This window comes from Camelus bactrianus, chromosome 9 (genome assembly GCF_048773025.1).
Source record: "Camelus bactrianus isolate YW-2024 breed Bactrian camel chromosome 9, ASM4877302v1, whole genome shotgun sequence".
Taxonomy (NCBI): Eukaryota; Metazoa; Chordata; class Mammalia; order Artiodactyla; family Camelidae; genus Camelus; species Camelus bactrianus.
In genome coordinates, this window is record NC_133547.1 from 76,784,746 (window position 1) to 76,808,341 (window position 23,596).

At 38.1% G+C, this 23,596-nt stretch overlaps 2 protein-coding genes across 4 annotated transcripts in view; one reads left to right on the plus strand and one right to left on the minus strand.

The window, feature by feature from the left end:
• The window catches only part of LONP2 (lon peptidase 2, peroxisomal), an 82,527-nt gene extending 59,601 nt beyond the window's left edge, over positions 1 to 22,926 (minus strand). Inside the window, exons 1-7 of one of the 3 annotated variants that reach the window (XM_074370797.1) lie at positions 22,583 to 22,925; positions 15,662 to 15,896; positions 11,935 to 12,066; positions 10,221 to 10,343; positions 7,501 to 7,664; positions 5,692 to 5,786; positions 403 to 661 (exon numbers count right to left, since the gene is read on the minus strand). In XM_074370797.1, the coding sequence (XP_074226898.1) occupies positions 403 to 661; positions 5,692 to 5,786; positions 7,501 to 7,664; positions 10,221 to 10,343; positions 11,935 to 12,066; positions 15,662 to 15,896; positions 22,583 to 22,815 (1,241 nt within the window). In that variant the 5' untranslated portion in view covers positions 22,816 to 22,925. Of the gene's footprint in view, positions 1 to 402; positions 662 to 5,691; positions 5,787 to 7,500; positions 7,665 to 10,220; positions 10,344 to 11,934; positions 12,067 to 15,661; positions 15,897 to 22,582 lie in introns of all 3 variants that reach the window. The other 2 variants (XM_074370798.1, XM_074370799.1) reach the window with 2 other exon arrangements.
• Positions 19,212 to 23,596, plus strand: part of ABCC11 (ATP binding cassette subfamily C member 11) — a 67,849-nt gene continuing 63,464 nt past the window's right edge. The window contains exon 1 of the mRNA XM_074370796.1: positions 19,212 to 20,300. The gene's annotated coding sequence lies outside the window, so the exon portion shown is untranslated. The remainder of the gene's footprint in view (positions 20,301 to 23,596) is intronic.

Here is a 23,596-nt window from a genome sequence, read left to right on the forward strand (position 1 = left end):
ATGTTTAAACTGCAAATATAATAAATTTGTTACCAAAGACTTCTTACCTCCTTCTACCTGCCCCAGCTATTTTTTAAACTCTAAAAGTTATGGGTCATTATCTATGAAATGATACTGGGCCAAAATGAATGTAAAGACATTATAATACTTAATCACAACTAATTTGTAATTACATTCAAATGAGACTCCAGGAAAGCTGCGGCCCAGACACCCCATCCGTCGTCACACTCATACCAAGGTTAGTGTGGGCATAACATCATGGTGGAGGCTCTAGGCTAGTCCTCTCCACGCAAGGCACCGCAAATAGCCCTTTAAGATATATGTTATGCCTTGGCTTTTGGGGGGACTCTGGTCATGCGAAAAGGAAGGAAATCAGAGATGAAACTGAAAGAAGTATTCTACCTGTGTCCTCGAATGTCGGACTGATCACACACTCCTCCAAGTGCAATCCTGTGGAACTCTCGACCCAGAGTCTTGGCCACTGATCTTCCCACGCTTGTTTTACCAACGCCAGGAGGGCCGACAAAGCACAGAATGGGGCCCTTCAGGTTGTTTTTCAGCTGTCTGACAGCCAAGTACTCCAGCACTCTTTTCTTCAATTTTTCCATGGCATAATGGTCATTGTCCAGGAGAATCCGGGCTGCTCGAATGTCCAGACGGTCTGCCAAATAATCCAACAGAAATAATCTAAGCACGTGGGATTTTTACATAGAAGAATTCCCTTCCAGGCTGGCAAGAGCCAAAATATTCTTTTGAAAAAAAAAACATGACAAGAACAGGCTTGGATCCTTCTAAATGAGTCTTCAGGGAGACCTGGATTTGGGTTTTTGCTTAAGAAGATTTAGTATTTACAGAAAGAGTAGAAACTACATAATTAAAAACTCAAAGAGTTAATACTCTTATCATTTCATTTGGGAATGATTTTCTTGATACACATTATTTCTAAGGAGACATAATTTATACATATTCTATTTGTCCTGGTATTTGTTCCTTTTTTCGTTTATTACAGAATATACGCTCATCCCAGAAAACTTTATGACACGAATAAATCAGAAGGAAATAGTCCCCATAATCTCATGCCCCCAAGAAAGCTGCACCACCTTCACTTCAACACTATTCCAGGTTCTGTGTGTGTGTGCATGTGCATGTGCACATGAGCACTTGCACGTCTATTTTTCAAAATAAGATTTTATGAGGAGTTCAAGTTTTGGAAAATTTTTTTCACTTAACACACTGAGGACCTTTTTCAGTGTCAAATGTACTCTTCAGTCCTGGGGGTATAGCTCAGGAGAAGAGCATTTGACTGCAAATGTACTCTTCAGTAACATTTTAGTGGCTGCATAATATTCCATTACTTAATCGCACTCATTTAACTAATTCCCTATTGCTGAGCATTTAGGCTATCTACAAATCTTTACAGTTATAAAGCATGCTTCACTGTGCGTCCTTGTAACTAAATCTCCACATACATCTGTAATTATTTCCTTCAGCTAATTTTCTAAAACAGAAGGGCTGGATCAAAAAAAAAATTAAGACATAAAGAACTGCCTAAGTTCTATTGATTAAAGTCTCAGCAGAAATGTATGAATTAGGCCCTGCTTCTATCCAAGCTTTCATTAGGTTTATTGATGTGCTTTAGTACCTAAAATAATCACCGATTAAACACTAGGCCCTGGAAGCCAAAATGAATTCATCAGCTAGACGGCAGCCAGAAGCTAATCCACAACCATGTGATCATACCGACAGTGAAAGAAGAAAATGGGAGAGAAACACACACACACATGTCCACTCTTTCAATCACTTATTGGAACTTGCCATGTGTTTTTCCTACAGGGGAAAAAACAAAAAGCCCTTAAATCGTAACTTGGTTCCTAAGCTAGTCTATAAAAACCTAGCTAATCAGCAATACATGTAATTTATAGTACTATGGATTTTAGTCAGTCCTGGCTGAGTGATTTGGAAAGGAAAGAATAAAATTTCTTCCCCCTTTCCTGGTTTCAGAACCCAACCAATGAATATATGAACAATTGAAAGAAAGTTTCCTGTTTTATGATGCTGGCTCTGACACTAAAACCTACCATAGTAAATTAAAAGAACCCACTTCAGACCAATTCCATTTTGCATAGCTCTAAATATTAAAATGCTGGTAAATCAAGTCTATTCAAAGAGTAATCTACTAAGTCCCAGTGGGACTTATTTTACTTATGCAAATACGGTTCAATATAAAGTTATCAACATATTCATTACATTATCACATCCAAGGAGAAAAACTTTCCATCAAAAATGTCATTTTGTAACTAAAAAGGCTCTTGTTATAATGCAACATCCATTCTTGATTAACATTCAGTAAACTAAGAATAGAATTCTGTGTATTTTAGAAAATAATGAAAGCAATGAAGGAATTTCTTCTAACATGCCAAGTAAAGACAATTTAAAAAGTTACATTCCTTCAAACTTTTAAGGAAAGATAATTTCCATGTTATATATCGAGTATCTTTTCTATACAGGATGCATTTTTTTTGATTGCTCTTTTTAATGATTCAGAATGCACTCTTACTATTTTGAATAATACTCATGGTTAAATGTAAAAAATTTCAAACCTGCTGGAACATATATTTCTCTATTTATAATCAGAAGATTGAAATGGTATCTACTGGCTCCCAAGATGGGAAAATCAAGAAACTTATTTCCTACAACTCGTTCATCTCTGCTTTCCTCTCTACTTTTGATAATCTCTACTGACATAAGCTTGTCTTATGAGGATTATGGAAGACATTTTCATGGTTTTATAACCTGACCCACAACAACCACTTAGACCTAAGTCTGTGTAGTAATGGTTCAGAAGCTCAACATGCCTACTTTCACACCACAGTTTACCCATCTTCAGTTCCCCGCTGAAATGCTGGACCAGGAGGGTTTTCATGAAGGCTCCATGAGTCCTACGCACTTAGGATGCTCACACACACCCAGTAGAAACTCTCTGAGTTGTGAAAAAATAAAAGCTTTGCCTTAATTTTCTATTTTCTGGATTACTTCAGTAAAAAATGGGAGTCAGCACTCTGCATTCAAATAAACATTTTGGCCTCAACTGTCCAAAATTACACGTGTGAACCTGACAAAAAGTCCTTGTTAGTCATGAATTTCACTTTATCAAGAGGACAAGTGAGGGAGGGAGGAAAGCAAGAGCAACTTACTAGGCTACTACTAGCAAATAATGAAATCTGCAATTTTAATATTCTCAGGCCATTACACTATATGCACCCTCACTTAAGTCATTAGTTAAAACAAATCCTGGAGTACAAAAAAATATTACCGAGAGAACACCAAAATTTCAAAACAAGACCGTTGGTGTTACCAAGCTATGTAGACGTGCTTCATGTCCTGCACTCACTCTGTGGTCAAAAGGGAAAATAACAGAGTTTGGGTATCATTATGACTCCATCAATGACACAAACAAATACCTAGCAAACACATACCAATATGGAAGCTTGGAAGATGAGATGGAAGCAGAGCAGCTAAACACATGAAGGTTAAATGTAATTCCTTTCCCAGGTCTAAACTAACAGGGAGCAGGGCCCTCTTCAAATCTCTAAGAATAGGGCCACTTCACTTAAAAGCAGGCACTGGAGAGTTGAGTTAACAGAAGACAAATGAACCAAAATGGATTTCCCCATAGCCCAGCTGGATCCAGACAGACATCTGAACTCAAACAGATCAGCTGACAACTCGGGGCTAAATCAATGGGAATGCATGCTCCCCTGCATTCACCTACTATGGTGTTTCCAGAAAATTCTGAATTAAAAATTAAACCAAGATATTCGGCTTCAGTTTATTTGGTAAAACACCTTCAACTAGAAGGCAATATTTTGTCATAAATATAAACATGAAATAAATTAAAAAATAAATTTGCCAGCATAGTTCAGAGCAAGTTTATATACTGTTGTTAAAATGCTGGAAACAATACAAATGTCCATCAACAGGTAAATGGATAAACCAATCACCGATATACACAGTAACATGGATGAATTTAATTTAATTATGCTGAGGGAAATAACCAAAAAAAAAAAAAGGAGGGGGACACATACTATATCATTTCATTTACACAAAATTTTAGGAAATATGAACTAGTGCACAGCGGTTGCTCGGGAATGGGAAGGCAGGGAGGGAATCACAGAGAAGCATGAGGAAACTTTTAGAAGCGATGAGTATGTTCATTTCCTTGATTATGGTAATGGTACTACAGTTACATACTCACGTTAAAACTCATCAAAATGTTCACATTACATATGTGCAGTTCACTATATGTCAACTATACCCTAATAAAACTGGAAAATAAAGAAAAATTTTACCAGTGTTGCTTCTGAACGATTCCTCCTATAGTTCACCAGTATAACCTGATTTAACCTAAGGAAAATTTATGGATTCCCAGAATTTAACAGAAAACAAAATATCAATTAGCCTTATAACTTTATTTACAAACATTCAAACAGAAAGAGACACTTAAACCAAAATCTAGACAATGGGATAAATGCAAAATTACAGAATATTCCTAAAGGAAAAATTAGCCTAACTTAGAATGTACTTGCTTCCCAAAACAAGAACCAAAGAACTGTAATGGGAATGAAATCTAAAGGTGGTCAAAACAAAATAAATAAATGAACAAAAACAAAGGTGGTCAAAACAGAAGGAAGATGATTAGGCCAATCATTGCCCCAGCACAGTTAATTGAACATAAATATGCTTCATTCTGGGCCCTCTGTGAGACAAAAAAAAATTTAATTCTCCATACCAGAGAGGACAGTCCTCTGTAGGTCAACAGGAAAGTATTTAATGTTAAAAATTCAACATCCTGAAATCTGGTATGTAAAAAATACCTTATGTGGCACATAAACGTGTGTTTTAGGGCTAACACTTATCAAAACCTCTAGCACCGTTTTAAATGTAGGAGTTTCATCAGCCTGGATAATCAATAAATAAATCTGCTGAATTCTCAAAACTCAACCATACAGCTATTCTAATGCCAAGAGTAGTTGAGGCAAATCAATCCACTGCTGAACTCAATAAATCTTGTTTCTATACTAACTGATGCAAATAAAATGATTCTGAAAGACAACTAAGTATATTTCTCATCCTAGGAGAAAACACAAAGCAAAGATATAAGAAAACCAGTGTAAAATGCTCCTGATGGACAGAAAAATTCTATTGAAGGAAAGAGGGATAAAAAGAATCTACACTCTTTACATAGGTTCTGGTGGGAGAAAAACAAACTTCCAAATGGTGAAACCATTCTACTGTGATCCTGACTTTATCCGTAATTGTCTCTTTTAGAAAACACAAAGCTTTACCATCTCTAGGACTGACTGGGCACTTATTGCCAACTACCTCAAACGTGTTGGTTTTCTTCTGGCTCCTGACATAAATATAAAAGTTGCTGTCTGATTGACTATTGCTATTGAAAACACATATTTCACTAAGTACAGAAAATCCTACTTTCTCCAAATCGCGTGAAGGGCGCTTTCACGCAGCACCTTCTTTTCCTGCTCGATCCTAAGACCTAGGTGACTCAGGTTCAGTCTCTGAACAGTTTACATCATGAACTCCTGTGACAGGGAGGTAATCAGTATTTCTACAGAATTTGCATAAGCTTTCCGGGTGACAGGCTGTGGAAAAGGTGCTCTTTTGTTTGCTCACCAGTTGTACTTTTGTTCCAGGGAAGTTCCACCATAAGTTCTAAATAATTTCTCGTCAGCGCATATTCTGGCATTGACTGAGGCATTTTTTTGAGCCTGTGGGGAAAGAATACATAGCAAACCTGTTCAAGAACATAGAAAAATTCCATAAACCAGAAAAATCAAGCATATCTCCTTTTCTTGGTCAGATATATCATATATATTTGGTCAAACAAAACTGAAAAAAAAATTTTTAATCTAGTTATTAAAACGATTATTTTGTTTCAAACAGATATTTGTAAACTGGGGTAGAGTGGACAAGATCTAATGCTATCCTTGAAATATGGTCTTATCAACATTAATATCTCACAGGGAGAGTCTCAAGTCACACTTACATACTGATTTACTTATGACAATAAGATTTAAGTGCCTAACCATGCATAATAATTACATGTTGTTCTGTATCAGAGATGAAGCCAGCTCATGAGATATTCAATTAAAAAGTGCAACTTCCATAATATATGCAGTGCTTATTAAATAGTGTTCTGTACAAAACAGATGTTCTGCATTTATTAACTGATGTCAGAGTCAATATAAAATAGACCTCAACTATATTTACTTATGTTCTTAACTGTGAACCTCAGAAGTCAAATCTTCAGTTACTGAGCATTCAGTCAGGTTGCTTATAATTCACTCATAAAAGAAAATGCAACGTAGTTACAATACTGCAAGTATGGGGAGGAGGGTATAGCTCAGTGGTAGAGCACATGCTTAGCATGCACAGGGTCCTGGGTTCAAGCCCCAGTACCTCTGCTAAAATAAGTAAATAAATAAATATAATTACTACCCCCCCAAAAAAAAAACAAAAAAGAAAGATTACTAAAAAAAAAAGACAGAAAGAAAGAAAAAGAAAAAAACAGGAATAACACTGCAAGTAGGTAAAGAAAAAAACTGGTTTTCTATTTAACCCTGAGATCATCCAGAGAATGTAATCAACCCATATACCCTATTCTGGTATCAAGGTTCCCTTGCACTTTATCCTGAACAAAGAGAAACTGACAGTCCCGGCCTTCTAAGAATTTATAGTCTAAGGAATAAAACAGAAACGTGTGAAGAACACAAATATTAACTGAACAAACATTACTGTCTAAACAAGTGTGGGCCAAGTATTTAAGACAATGAAAAGGCAGTTGCAACAGTAATTGTATCTGGCAGCACACGGTAGGTAGAAGAGTTGTGTCACTTATATTCCATATTTGAGAACAAGATTCCTGAAAGCGGTATTGATTCAGGAGTCTTAAGAATATTTTACGAATCAGATTCTGGTTTAGGAAAGAAGGAAAAGTATTCCATAGATTGCAGCTATACCCTGAGAATTAGAAAAGCCGTGAAAGACAAGAGATAAAAGAGATTAAGGCTGACAATGGAAAGATGACTAGAGTGGTCCATGACTATATTAAATACAAAAAACGAGAAAGATCAAAGAATATAAAACAAATCACTCAGCTTTGTAATGCAAAATAGCAGATTCGTTTCCACAAGCAACGATTTTTTTTTTTTAATTGAAGTATAGTCAGTTTACAATGTTGCACCAGTTTCTGGTGTACAGCATAGCGTTTCAGTCACACATATACATACATATATTCATTTTCATATTCCTTTTTATCATAGGTTACTACAAGATATTGAATACAGTTCCCTGTGCTATACAGAAGGAACTTCTTTATCTATTTTCTATATAGCAGTTAATATTTGCAAATCCGTGAGCAATATTTTTAACATTAATAAGCAAAATGAAAATACTCATGAATGCACAGCTTCCACAATTTACCTTTTTATCTCTTTGACACAGACTTTGTGGGCCTGCTCTGGCATACTGGACGTTCGTATTTTTTTCTCTAGCATGACAATGTCATCATTATCCTCATCCTCGTCCTCGTCTTCTAAAGTACCTGGGATGTGCGTAATCCTCCTAATAGGGCGTATTGCTATAACCTAAGGCGGAAAGTAAAAGAGTCAAAATAAATCGAAAACAAAGTACTTAGCTACACTTAAGGTTATAACTGGTGCTGAAGAGACATTTTTCTGGCTAGAGTCTAAATCTTTAGGAACTATGAAGCTGAAAATGGTAAGTAGGAGGCACATGCACACACGGAGGCTACAGAATTTAAAAAGCAGACCAATATAAGGTGGACATGATTCTTTGGCATATGCTTAGATGACCAGCATGAGGAAAAAAATTCAAGGAACTGGCTGTTAGAAATAATTAAAACATCTAGGAATTATCTTTTTTGGAGTTATTACTGCAGCCACTATTTTCTTGATATACTTACTATTTACCATTTGGCAACTGAATAAATTTCCTTTTCCAACCTACACTACAAAGTTTCAAACATCTTTAATCTTTTCACCACTGGCTTTATTTTCTTTGTCTTCAACACACAGAAAAGTCCTTCTCCTTTCAAAACATTCCATCTTACCTACGGTCCCTCCTAGTTTACTACACATGATTTACTTCCCTTCTCGTGATGTTCTGCTTTTTCATCACCAATTACTTCAGTGATTCGTACTCGGTACTTTGTCTTTCATTTCTACCGTGCTGAAATTGTTCTTTGAAATCCAAAAACAGTCTCCCATGCCAAGTCAAACAGTCCTATATAAGTTCTCTTTCTCCAAGGTTCTCTATCATATTTTAAAACTACCTTTGTGCTCTTTTGAAATTCTCTGCTCACTAACATCATGCATCTACTCTAGCCATTACTGGAGCAAAATGGTATGCTGGTATTCAATTTAAAAGCCTCGGAATTTATTTTTTAACCTATGAACTTACTCAAATATAAAAAGCTTAAAAACAGTGAAAAAATTAATTTTATAGAAACAAATATTAAATATATACTTTTATTCTTAAGTCATTAGCAGATGAAATTAATAAAATATTTTAAAGTATAAAAAACCAAAAATAAAATATTTTTAAAGTTAGATTTTTAAAGAACACATCAATTATTTCATTGTTGAGACGAAAGGACTCTTCATGCAGTTTTTCCTCTAGCTACTAAAAGAGCACTTTCAAACTCTTAGGGGAGCAGGCAAGGAATCAGTTTTAGGCAAACTCCAAATATTAGTCTCTGATTGCTGCATTTCAGCTGCTGCTTGTTTAGAGCAATTCTGAACAACTCTCTGTCTAAGCAATGGTATTATTTATTGATAGGGAGCTGTAAGTTTTCTGTGTCTCCCAATGCAGAGTACACGTTGGTTTGTCTTTCTGCACAAAATGAGTAACTGAGTTAGTGCTCCGATCTCAAGCCAGAAATAACTGAGACTTCTGGTGTTTGCTTTCAACAGTGCGATGTCCTAGATGCCGCCCACGATGTCCTAGAACATCCGCCACAGATAAGCGACTCCTCTCTCTCCCATCATTCTCAGCCTACCTCCCCACTCCTTCCTGAGTCCCACCCGCAAGGAATCCTTCACTTCTGCTCTTCTTTCTCCACAATGTAGTCTCTTAGACGGAGGAATGTTTCTGTGCTGATGGCATCAAATCTCCAACATTATTCTCAACCTTTCACTTAACCTCCCACTGCTTTCAGAGAGCTGTCATCTTCACCCTTGTCCACATCAAAGCTACTTTACTATCTTAAATGTGCCTACAGCATAACAGTAAGATCAACAGCTCCAAGCAGTCTTCAGGCAGATCTCATCATCCAAGTAAATGCAATATATGATAATAAAAACGTCACAAATCAATGGGGAACTGAAGGATTATTTAATAATGGTGTTAAATTAAATAAAAAGCTATTATGGAGAAAATATAACTGCTGTCTTCACCTTATTAACACATTGATCGCCCACCTTATTAACACATTGATCGGGTGCCCTTGAGGAAACACAACTCTCACCTAGATTTGGGTGAGGTGGCGAATGTGTTAGAGCAAAATAAAAACATACGTGCTAAAGAGTTAAATATTTAAACAATCAACTAAAGGAGAACTAAAAGAAAGTGGATATTTGGAGGAAAGATGGTCTCTAAGTTTAGAAGACAGGAAAAGACTAACAGTTGACTAAATGAAAACTGAAACATTTATTAAGTTAAAAGTCAGCCAAATTAGGGCACAACACACTGACAGAGTCCTTTTAGGAAACAATTTTGTGGTATGTTCTTAACAAATACTACATGCAGTGAAAACAGTTATACTTGAAAGACACTCATGCAGTTATTTGCTAATTTTTAAAATATTGAAAACATCACACAACGTTTAGCAGAAAGAGAAATGGCTTAGTAAACTATCCCTTTCGATGATTACCAAAAGAAACAACAAAAAATGAGAAAATGTCTACATGCTTAAAAGAAAAAAAAGAACTCAGACACGGAGAGGTAGGGAAGCAAACAAGAATCCAAAACTGTATCAGTAACCTGAATGTAAGAGACAATGAACTTACTTCTTCTTTGTTCCTTTCTTTATTCCTCCCTTTTTCCCCCCCAAAAATCCCTGAATTTCACATCACAGAAAAACAACTAGAAAACTGAAGAAATGGATTAAAAGAAGTATTTACCCGCTTATCATCATCTTGCTTGTGTTTTCTGGTTTTTTGAAGCAATTTCAGGCCTTCAATTTGCCTGACAAGCAGTGGTATGGTCATCTTGAACCGTTCCTCCAGACTCACGGCATCTAAAATCTGAGGAAACGTGAGTCAATTTGCAGAACCGCTCTCTCAGAAACACATGCTCCAAAACAAGGCAGTCAAGAGTCAGGACTTCAGTCATCAGGTAAAGAAGGCCACTACCATCAGTAGTCACAGCTACCCGATGGCTGACACAACTAAAGTCACTGTATTAAATCAGCAAGGTCACCTGGCACGGTGCCAGAATCCCAAAAAAGAGAAGCATGAAGATATCTACCCTTTTAAAAATGAAGCCACGTCTGCTGTTCCAAGAGCAAGAACAAAACCACATTTTATGTCAATTCTTTCTAAAGCCCAGAATATGTCTACATATTAGGCCTACACAAATTCTAGGTTCACGGCATTAAATTTTTATATATCCAAGAGAATAGGAGCACTTTTAACCAAACTCCACTACTGATTTGTCTGAGTGACTGATGTTCTCCGGTCTCTTGGTGGAACATGCTTGCCCACAGCCAGGTTAGTCTCAAGGACCCCTGCACTCTCTGCTCCTACCAGGTGAGCTGAGTTCTTGTGTTTAAACCCAGCCTGTCTGCATGAGTTCCTGGATTTAAGTATTAAATAAAGTTGCTGGATTCAAGTACTAAATAAACTGATAAAATAAGGAGACTTGCTTCAATGAAAACTTTAATGTTCTAGGAAGATGAAGCAGACTGCTTAAAAATACTATAAAAATAAGTATTCAAAAAAACTTATAGTTTGGAGGAAAGACATTCAAATCTAAGAGTCTACACCTGGATTATTGTTCAAGTATCTTATTTCACTTTAAAGAAACAGAAATTGAAAATCACAGATAACGCATCACAGGTGTGGCTTATGTAAGAAATATGAAGAGGTCAAAAAAGCATGCCTACACACACGGGAAAGGTCTTGGCTCCAGTAGTGAGACAAAGTGTAATTATATATTTAAATTAAATTAAATATTTATCTTTTTTATTATTCTCTGCCTTAACTTTTTCCATAAGTTGACAAACTACCAGTACTGATAATGCAAATAAAACAACTGCCTGAGTACACAACAGTGTAGAACAATCACAACCAAAAGTCAACTTAATACTAGGGGAGGGTATAGCTCAGTAGCTGAGTGTGTGCTTAGCATGTACGAGGTCTTGGGTTCAATCCCCAGCACCTTCACTTAAAATAAATAAATTAATTAAATATATAAATAAATAAACCTGATTACTGCCCCCCGCAAAAAAAGGAAAAAAAAATTTTTTAAAGTCAATATTGAATCATTATGCTCTACCACTGAAACAAATATAATGTATGTCAACTAAACCACAATTTTAAAAAGATAGTTTTATAACTAAAATTTTTTTAAAGCAATGAAGTAAATGAAAAAAAAAATGTCAATTTAGTGGGGAGGGGATAGCTCAGTGGTAGAGCATGTGCTTAGCATGCACAAAGGTCCTGGGTTCAATCCCCAGTACCTCCATTAAACAAACAAACAAGCCAATTTAAGGGTAAAAGCATCTTAAGTACTTCTAGGAGTCTCCAGTATCTCTTACCTGAAAGTCAAAACTTACTATCTAGACCCAAATGAAAAGTGCCATAGTAACTTGGCATTTCAGAAGGCACACTGTACCTGGAGCTTCTCTTTGTTGCTTGTCCGGATAATTGATGTCAGAATGTCTGGTAAAGCTTCCCTTGGAAGACTATCTAAAAGACGTCTCAATTTAGCAACTGCAGGGACAGACATATCCAACATTTCAACCAACTACAAGGGAAAAAAAAAGTCTTTCTAATGAAATCTGGCATTATTTGTAGATTTAAAAAATCAGACCATCATCTAAGTTTAATGTTTGGGCCTCAGAGAAAGTCTTTGTTTTTGAAAGATCACTGATTATTATATCCAGGCATTTTTACCCACCTCAGAGGAAAAAAGAAGTAATTTTAAAATGTCAATCATGATGAAAAGCAAAAATGGCTCAAAAATGGATAACATTAATATTTATAAAAGGTTTTGTAAATTTGTGATTTTATACTATGATTTTGAAAAAAATCAAAATTTATAGAAAAGTTGCGATAGTAAACTCCTTCCCCCAATATCCTTCCCCTAAACTCACCAACTGTTAGCAATTTGCCACATTTGCCTTCTCTCCCTCTCTTTATACACTCACACAATTATTGCTGAACATTTTAGAATAAATCGCAGACATCATGACCTTTGTTCTTAAGAACAAGGGCATTCTCTTACACAATCAGTATAATTATCCAATTCTGGAAATGTAACAAGGTTAAGGCTATTATGTTAACCAATCAGCAGCCAAAATGCTGGGTTTTTTTTAGCAGAACACTGGGTTAGCTAGAATTTGAGCACTGACTATGAGTGATCTTTTTTAAAACAACTTCTAGGGGACATCCTGGAGTTACGACAGATTAAGCTCAAGGCAAGCTTTCAGTAACTGTGATAGTCATTGGGGCTGCTGACAGAGTCCCCTGTCCTTTTGGGCACATGGTAGGGGGCTGCTCTTTCTCACCTCTGAACACAGATGTGGCTGTGGGTCTTGCCTTCAACCATGAAACATGAGGGGAGGTGACAGTTCCTTCTGGCCAGAAGCATTAAAAGCCATTGAGAAACATGCCACATCTCCTCTTCCTTCCTCAGCAATGACGGAAGCATGTTTTAAAATGAAGCTTCAACCCACCTGGGTCCCTACGTGACTTCTACTCGGTAGATCATTGCCCCACTAGGGCAATGAAGTGCGGGTGGGGAGTACAACTTTGTCGCCTTATGTGACTGAGATTTGGGGGTACTTAACACAGCAAAACTTAGCCCGTACTGACTAACTCACAATGTACCGAATCCTCATACAGTCACTCTAACGAGATTTCATATGCCAGTAATAATCAAATCTCCCTAAAAGCACTGTAACTTTGGAAACTGTTACCTGCCTATAGCCAAAAGAATTAAAGCATAATTTTGATGAAGCTGTTCTGGTGTGGGAGAAGTAGATAACATAATTAGAAAATTCTCCTAAAAAAATAAAGTAAAACAGTTAAAATTCTTTCTCTGAGTATTTATTGAGTACAAACTATTTGTCAGACACAACATAGTGCTCAGTACAGGATGGCTAAAGCAGGGATGAATTCTAGTTTGGGAGGGGAAACAAACCCATAAGACACATTTCAATATAATGTGATAAGCATTATGTTAAAAGGGATGTTTAAATGGTTGTGGAGACACACGCAAAGGAGCATTAACAGTCTACAGGAGCTGGGAAAGCAAAAATCAAATCTAAAAATTCAAAGAAGGTGGAACACTCCCAGCAGAGAGAACAGAAGGAAAAAATCACAGAAACGGGAAATAAAATGTGACGCTCTCTGCTGTACAGTGTGGCTAGAACCTTAGGTATAAATGGAAGTAACTAGAGGTGTGAAGGGCCTTAATGTTATACTAAGAAATGTGAACTTCATCCTAGAGCTATTAGAGTCTCTTACTCAGGGGAGAGGGATGCTCAAAGATTATTGAGAAAGGACTCCTGAGCAGGTGGGTCAGGGAAAGAAGAAGCTAGAAGGAGATTAGTTAGGAAGCTACTGAAGAGGTCTACCAATGAGGGCTGTGGAAGCAGATGTACAAGGGGTTGGAGGAAAACCATTAATTGGAAACAATCCTAAAGCCTAAGAAGAGAAATGATATAATTATGACATCCTGAATCAATGGAATTTATAAAAGTACTTAATATTGAAATTAGATATGAATGCCATTTGCAGCAACATGGATGTCCCTGAAGAATGTCATTCTAAGTGAAGTAAGCCAGAAAGAGAAAGGAAAATACCATATGGTATCACTGATATGTGGAATCTTAAAAAAAAAAAAAAAAAAAAAAAAAGGAAGAAGAAGACAAATGAACTTAAATATAAAACAGAAACAGACTCACAAACAGAATACAAACTTGTGGTTGCCAGCGGGGAGGAGAGTGGAAGGGACAGACTGGGAGTTTGAGATTGGTAGATACTGACAGGTATATATAGAATACATAAATAAGTTTATACTGTATAGCACAGGGAAATATACACAAGATCTTGTGGTAGCTCATGGGGAAAAAGAATATGAAAATAAATATATATATATATATATATATATTCATGTATGACTGAAAAATTGTGCTGTATGCCAGAAATTGACACAGCATTATAAACCAACTATAACTCAATAAAAAAATAGATATGGATCAAAAATCAAAACATAAGACTGAATAGGAACCAAAACCAGAAGAAAGCAAAAATTAAATCAGATGCATGATAGTAAAATTGTGTTTCTTTCCAAAAATTCCTTTAATGTCATTGCAAAATCTTTATATGCTTAAAATTCTTCTGTTGATTCAAAGTGGGTAGAAATAAAGAACAAGAGAAAGAAGCCAAGAAGCTGTGTCCAACAGGAGAACGAAGACCCAGGAGGATGACCCAGGGAAAGGAAGAGGCAAAGTCTATTTTCCCCTCTACCTCCTTCATTCCTAAACAGCATATTCACTGGCTCTGGTTCTTTCTTCAAGTAGATTCTTCCTTTTAGCCCCAACAGCAGTTGTAGCTCCAAATTTTCTAGTTTTCCATTGTTTACCACACTTGAAATGCCACATCAGGTACAAATACAATCACGCTACGAACACCTGCCCTACATGCTTCTTAATGATCAGTTTACATGCTGCCTGACTCTCACAGATCCAGTTTCATCACTGGATTACATCAATAGATAAAATATTTTTATGTATAAAAATATATTTTATAATATTTTTCAATAAGATTTGAAACAAAATGGGATGAGCTTTATGTTCAATCTGGAGTTAACCAAAAAACACAAACCTAGAATTAAAGAGCCCAATAGTCAATGCATGCCTAACCTGTGCTTCCTTCCCAGCATTCTAGATGGTCAAGGTTTAACCACACTTGAAATCAGTCTACCGCGGGCTTAACCTTCCACACTTATTACCAGTCACAGTGTGACTTTGACTTCTGAACCAACATAACCTGTATAATTTAATGCCTAGATAGTCTAGTGATAAATAGCTCTGTACAGTGTATTAATATTTAAGATTATTTAGGTTTAATAATTATCTGGTATGGAGACCCTGGAACTTATAAGAAAAGCTCTAGAAATACTCTTTGGAAAAATTTTAGAAAGGGTTGGCTAGTATGTCTTAGGTACAATCCCAGACAATAGCAAATTGAAATGAGTATATTATAATACCCTACTAAATCATTTAAACATATGCTGCCCTAAAAATTCGCCACTCAATGCATTCATCACATCTTAGGGCAACGAAGAAACCGAGCAAAATAGGGTTTTAAGGAATAACTTAAAAGCAACTCACCTGTACTGCGTATTTGTAAAACTCTTCTGAGAGTTCTCCTAGCTCCTCCCTGGTTTTACAGGTGTTGGGAAATTCCTCAAGCCGGTCCAACTGTTCCACATCAGCAACAGGATACGGCTTCTCTTTCACGACCTGTACAATCTGGAAACGGCATAGGCCTGTAATCAGCAAAGTATAGTGGGGCTTGGGCCAGTTACTGCCAACAACCTGGACCGCCAGTGCAGCTGTCCCAATTCTGAAAAACACACAGAACATCCGTGTTACAAGTGTTCGATATGGCAGAATAGAAACTCACCTCAAAACTGTTGCCTTTCTGAGAAATTCATTAAAAAACAAAGAACATCTAAAGTGGAAATGAATTATTTCTCTATTTAATTTAGCAGCTAGTACACAGCCTGATTAAGTCCCTACCATCTGCTATGGGGCCATCTCATTCTAATTAGTGCCTCTTTTAAGAATTAGGTAGAAATTCCTAAATATTTGGATTATTTAAGCATAAAAACGTAAAAGTAAAAGCAGTGGAGAATTACACAGCTCAAATTATATTTGCCAACTAGGAATGAGGCAACCTTACACCACAATATATATTATTAGCACTTTAAACAGATTTATATATAAAGAGCATGATGTAAACCAATCTAAGAAATTCGTGTTCCAATACCAGCTCTGCTACTGACATCAAGCCAGGATTTTTACACAATCTATAAACCTACATGTCTGCCTTATCACAAAGTGCCATCAAATCTGGGAATTAACGTGTATGCCCTTGAATTCTGAATTCCTAAATGTGGGGCTGAATATCAGAGGCCACACTGTCGTGGACTGAGGAGAGTTAACACAGACCTACATCTCAAGAAGGTATAAACCTAGTTCTCGACTAAGTGGTAATCGCCTCACCTAATACTAGTTGAACAAGTTTGCAGTCCTAGCTCCTTATCATGCAATGCTGACCCAATCACAAGTAAACTTAATGCACAGAAAGGAAGTCTCCTCCAAACTATGCCAAAGTTACACAAAACAGAAAGGCCAACAGTTAGAGGACACTTCCAGATCCCAAACTACAACGGTATTTTCTCCCCTCGGCTGTAGGAAAGGTGGTCATTTCAGAAAAGAAACTGAAGTGAAGGTGACCAGAGCTCTCAACACCCTGGAAAACGGTGACACCAGGAAACTGCACTTGCCCGTCTCAGACACACTCACGGTGGACACACTCGGTATGTGGATAATTTAGTGAGCTTGCTGACTTACGTGTGCAGTGAATTCTTGATTACCTCCTGTAGGTGATTCATTCATAGATTACCTGTAACCTTTGGCTTCCCTCTGCCACTCAGTCTGTTCTGAGCTGTGCATATCTTTCCTCCTCACCCTTCCAGTCAGACCATGGGGATGGGGGATAAAACTTGATTTAGGGGGCAGGGTATAGCTCAAGTGGTAGAGCACGTGCTTAGCATGCACGAGGCCATGGGTTCAATTCCCACTACCTCCTTTAAGAACAAATAAACACTAAATAAACCTATTACCTCCCCCAACCAAAAAAATAAATAAATATATTAAAAAAAAAACTTGATTTAAACAATCATTTAAACCAAAAAATTAGGATGATGATTTGGTGGAAAGGAAAAAGATCACATACTTTAAAAACATGAAATGATTTGGCAGTTACGTATTATTTTGAGTTATCTGTGTTGTGGCTCCTTGCCTTCAGTCACCAACCAACAGTGGATTTTCTCTCCCAGGGTCTGAAAACCAACCAGATGGCCTGAGGGAGTTAGCCATACCTCCCTAATCTAATCTAAACTGATCAGAGACCAACTGAGACTATAATTCACTGTAGATGACACAACAATGCTTACACAAATGCAGAAAGAGTTTACAGATCTGTCCACAATAAGCATCAACAGACCAGAACCGGTTCCCCAGCCTAAGGCATTAACCAACCAGAAACCAACGGGAAACCAGAGGCACAAATCCAAACCTCCGGACTAGGAAACACATTAAATTATTTGGGCTATGTCACTGATTACAGGTGAGACTGAAAATGAGTTTTCTTACAAAGCAAATAAAATACTTTTGCTAACTGGTGAAAGGAAAATGTTCCAAACTGAAAAGAGATAAAGGGGGATTTACACTATGCCTTTCCTCCTAATGAGAAAAAACACATAAAGGTTTTAAACATGTTAACTGGTTTTTAGTTTTAATTACTTATAGTTGACTTGAATGCACCCTATTTAAAGAAAAAACGTGACGTGTGAAATGATCAGATGGCTAGAAAGAGTACCTAATGAGAGACATTTTGGGTAAAAGTTCTAGGGGAAAGGACTACGTTTAATGCTATTTTAGACAAGTTGTACTATTTGTTGGGCTCTAGGTTTTAAACATAAAAATAGGTATGAAGTAAACAAATTATTCTATTAATCTAATACTTCCCTTCTAACTATGATCCATAAAAATGCACAGATTTCACATGAAGTTAAGTCATCTTTCTAAATATTCTAATTCTTCTACCACACGCTTTACTAGGCATAACCAAAATCATCATCTTGATTTTGCAACAGCTCCACATGTATTAGTAATGAGAACACCAATGAGTGGTGTTCTTTCCCTTTAAGTGGCAGCTCCACACCTTAATGACTGTGCTGTTTTATAGTTCACAGAATTTTTGAGATTCCTGAGAGCTACTTTTTGAGAGTTGTGAAGTTTTATTTTAATCCAAACAAAGTCTGACAACAATGGGTAAGATTTGTGTCATTTAGAAACCCACTTAGATAATACAAGAGTTCCAAAAGTATCTGAGAACCATCAGCTACCCTGGTGGGAAAACCTAAAAGCAGCGCTACTGCAAAAAGCAGTTTTCCAAGAGGAAGTGATTATGTAGGTGGCTCAACTGCGGTGGATATATGCCAACCACCTTTCTTTTCTTTTCTTTCTTTCTTTCTTTCTTTTTTTTTTTTTTTTTTAACATTAAAGCCCTCCATTTGTCTTGCAACCCTTAATCGTCCGAGTCTTTTCTGTAACGACACTAGTTCAGTTCTGCCCATATTGAAACAATAAAAGGCCCTCGTACTCCTTCCCCCAACCACCATTTGTGAAATCTACATTTAAAACTACCCAGTCATAACATAACACCATACATCAACTAAACTTCAATTTTTAAAAATGTAATATTGTAAAATAAATACGTAAATTTAAAAAATGAAAACAAACAAATAAATAAAACTACCCATTTAGGCAATGGAATAATGCCACTAACATACAGGTTTATTGCTCTGCAGTCTACAAAAGGCTTTCCAAAGTATTATTTCATCACACACCACCTTTGACCCCCGTGGGGAACACAGCACTACCTCCTCAGCATAATGAGTAACTGAGACTCAAAAAGGGTAACAGGTTAGTTACCCGTGATTACAAGGATATTACACAGCAAACTGGGGACCTGAATTATTACGACAAATTTTACTCTTTTCCCCTCACAATGGACAACGTGAATTTGTACTTATAAGAAGTATAAAAGCAAACACTATTAACACGGCTTCTAAACAGCTGGGGTGCTGCAAAGCACAGCTGTTATTTAATGCCCGATGCTTACATCTTAACATTTATGGAAGAGAAGCATTTCTACCAAAGCTCTGGAAGCAAACGTTATGCACTTCTGGGAAAGACCCACTGAGACCTCTTTACAGTTTTCACTTGGTTTCACCTTATCTTCCTGAATATCTGACGACGTTGAGTGAAATTTATCATCATGATTAATAATGATTTAGAAACAAGGAAGTGGTCTACTAGGATAGGCCCAAGTTCTACAACAGACGAGGCTTCTGTGACTATAAGAGTTTTGATTTTCACTCCTTTCTTGAAAGTTCATTTCTGAATTTAAGAAATTCTACTCGTAGACTTTCCTTAAAAAGAGTGAAGGCAGATGTAGAAAAATCGAAGCAGAGCTATTCGTTATATACTTGCTAATATAAAACATTAAATTTTAAAATGTTAGTATTATCAGGTAATATGTCAAGTGCTTAAGAGTGCTAATAGATACAGGTAAGAGTAGGGCACGGACAAAGACTCGATCCAAATTATGAACTGATGCATCTGCTATACAGAAAGCATTTTTTTTTTTGTCAGACAAATGCCAATGAAACTAATTTGGGGTCTCAGAGATGAAGTAACCCAAAAATGAAGAGGGATGAGCTGTCAGCACTATGAGGAAATGAAGAATGGAAAGATACAAGACTGGAGGGCCATCTTGAAACGCGTGAGGACAATGTTATCCATTTTCACTAAGAAAACAATGGGTCACCAAGGGGCCATGAAAAAGACAGTCCTGAGGTGGCACGGGAGCCAAGTGCTACACTGTGGGGATAATCCAAAGCTCTTCCTCATAAGCCTCCTGGGTCGGGCAACATGCCTGCACCCTGACATGCAGAAAGTGTCTGTGCTGTTCAAAACCATGAAGGAAGTGGTTCAGGTAAGTCAACACCTGGCCCTGCCACTCTATATGACAAGGAGCACAGAGGAAACAAATTGCTTCTGCTGCTCCTCTTGAAGACGGAGGCATCTTCACCTGCATGGTCTGAAGGAAACTCGAGACAGGAGCGGAGCCCTCGCCTTCCTCCTGGGGTCCAACTACCACCCGGAAGAGCAGGTAACTGGAAAGATTTGGGTATTGAAACAGAATTATGGATAACTCAATATTTGTACTACTACCAGTTTTTCAATTTTTTAAAGTAAGAGTATGTAAAGGTCATACATATTAGAGAAAAAAGACATTAGAACCTAATACTAAGGAATTGCAATCTTTCTACATAAACTTTTCAAGTAGTGAACAGTATTTCTAGGATAACGAGATGGTCTGGTGGGTCCTTATGATGTTGAAATTCTATAAAGAATTTTCAGTGTATGTTTTCTAACTAAAATGATTAAATTTTAACATTGTTATTCATTTAAAACAAAGGCAATATGAACAACAAGGACCAGATTATACTCAGATTATATCAGACCAGATTATACCAGATTTATATTCAGATTATATCATCTGAATATGAGTGATTACTTCCAAGCAGGAGAATTTAGTTGTTATTTTGGAGGGATTTACATAAAAGAAATTAAAAACCCTCCAAAATCTTGCCAGAATAATACCAACAAATAGTCACTCAAACCTGAAACATGACTAAACCTACTTTCGAAATTCACAGTGTACCAATGGGTAAGTAGTAGACATAAAACAAAAAATCTTATCAGGAGCACTCTTGCCTTAACAGGCAACTAAGTGCCTGGGCACAGAAAGCAAAAAAACTATGGTAGAAATAAACAAAGGTTTAAGGAGTAGGGTCATATGTAGAGAAACCAGAATCCAACACAATTTATTACAGTTTACTGAAACTTGAAAAGTATCTAATTCCACTCAAGCAATAAGCAAAGCAGATCAAATGGAAACCAAAATGTTTTCCATACTTGAGAAAAGCAAGGCTTTTACAGTGTGGACTAATGATGGACAATTATGGTTTGTTTTGTTTTGTTTTAGGAGGGGAGGGAAGGGCTACTAAATCTCCTTTGAGAATCTGATTAAAACTATGGACTCTCCTTTTAAAAAAAAATGGACATAATCACGATATTTTGGACAAAGATAAGACATTCCTCACCCTCCTGAAATCCATTCAGGGTCAGGTACACCTAATTTTAAAAGAGGATAACTGCAGGTGAATGAGGAAGGGGCTCTAAATTGAAAATATCACAAGAGGTAAGGTGCTTGGGAGGTGAATTTGTTGAGAGCATACTATATACAGCATTGTCCAACAGAAACAGAATGTGAACCACATAGGTACTTTTAGTAGCCACATTACAAAGAAAAAAGAAACAGGGAAAGTTAGTATTTTATTTAACCCCAAACAGCCAAAATATTACCATTCCAACATTTAATCTATTTAGAATCTATTTATTCACCAACATTTTTCACACTAAATTTTCAAAATCTGGTGTGTATTGTACACTTCAAGCACATTTAGGGTGACAATCACCCTGGTTTGTCTGGAACACAAGACTTGCAGTACTAAAACCAGGACCATCCCTGGCAAAGCAGGACAACTGATCACTTCAGAGTATCAATTTGGACAAGCCACATTTCAAGTGCTCTCAAGCCACAGGTGGCTGGTGGGTGTAATACTGACAGTGCAACCCTTTATCCAGCATGAGGCAAAGCAGACCACACACGTGATTTCACTTAATCCTCATAACACACCTAGGAGATGGATGCTGCTGGTTTCTAAATGACAAATGAAGAAAAGAAACGGGCATAGGTTCGGCCTGTCACACAAAGTCACACAACTAGGGCCGTGGCGTGGGGTAATCTAGTGGTAAGCTTGGGGCCTAAGAAATGATAAGATATGAGAGAAGGAGAGATGAGAAGGTAGGAAAGTTCCAGAAAGGGAGACAAGGGAAAATGTGAACAGGGAAGGCCTTGGAGGAAGGGAAACAGAAGTACTGAGGGGAGGAGAGTAGGCAGGGAGTGTGGAATAAAGGCACCCAAAAGTTAATGAAGAGATGGTGCAATTTAGGATGGACAAGGAAAAGAGAACGTGCGTGAAGAGCAAGGATTTCAGTTACAAGACGGGAAGGAAGGGAAGGAAGAAAGGAAGGGAAAGAAAGAGGAGGGGCTGGAGAGTTAAGAGTCCGGGCCTAGGGCCTCGGAGTCTGAGGACCCGGGGGGCGGGGCGTTCACACCATACTGCAAACAGCTAACGTGCAGCTGTCACTCCATGCACTAGCTCATTTAACGGTCACGAGGCATTCCTCTGTCACCCCTGCCCGGCACTTGAGTCGTCCGAAGAGGCCGAGCCCCGCCGCGGGGCCGCCCCGAGCCCCGCGTCCCGGGCCAGGCCGGGGTCCCGGGAGAAGGCCGCGCCGCCGCCGCCGCGCCGCCCGGCCTACCTGTGCAGCGGCGGCAGGTCCTGCGCGTCGCTGGCCGGGTCGGGCGTGTTGGGGATGACGCCCAGGATGGTGCTCTGTAGCGACGTGCCCTTGAGCAGGCGGCTCCGCACCAGCTGCAAGTTGCGGGCCGAGTCCACGCTAGTGCGCATGGTGGAGCCCGGCAGCAGCACGCCCTCGTGCGTGAGCAGCAGCGGGAGGCGGCTGGGGATCTGGATGGGGCTCACCGACGACATGGTGACGGCCCTCTGCTGCGGGGAACGTCGCCTGAAGCCGGACGCACGGATACGCGCGGCCTTCACGGCTGCGACCACAGCCGCGGTCCCGGCGCGCCGCCACTTCCGGTCCCGCCCCCTCCCGGAACGCCGGCCCCGCGCGCCGAAAACATGCTAAAAGAGGCGCACATCGCCCGTCGTGCACCTGCCCACTCCCCAGCCGGCTCCCCAGCTTGCTTTCTCGGGAGGCACACTCAGCGTTGTGTGTGTGCCCAAGGATGATCCCATGTAAATCACGTCCACTTGAAACGTTGTAACTTTCAATTCGAATTGATTGTAGATGTACACAAATGTTGCAGAAATATAGAAGGAAATGTCTATGTACCTTTCACCCAGTTTCCCTTGTAGTCGTTTTACATAATCACCGTTCAACCATAAAAACCAGGAAATGAACATTACTGTTATCTAATCTATAGACTTTCACAAATTTTGCCAGTTTTCTCACTAAGGTCCTTTGGGTCCAGAATCCCACTTTTCATTTGGTTGTCATAGCTCCTCAATCTTTTTTTTCCCCCTTTGAAACTCTGGTACTTTCAAAAAGTATGGGTCCATTATTTCGTAGAATGTCCCTCAGTTTGGGTTTATCTGATGCTTTCTCTAGGTCAACGTTATACATTTTTGGCAGGAAAACCACAGAAGTGATCTGGCCTTAGTGACACAAGACGGTGAAATGTTTTACGGCTGGTGATTTTGGCCATGATTTCTTGAAGGTGGTATCTGCTGGGTTTCTCCACTTTAAGCT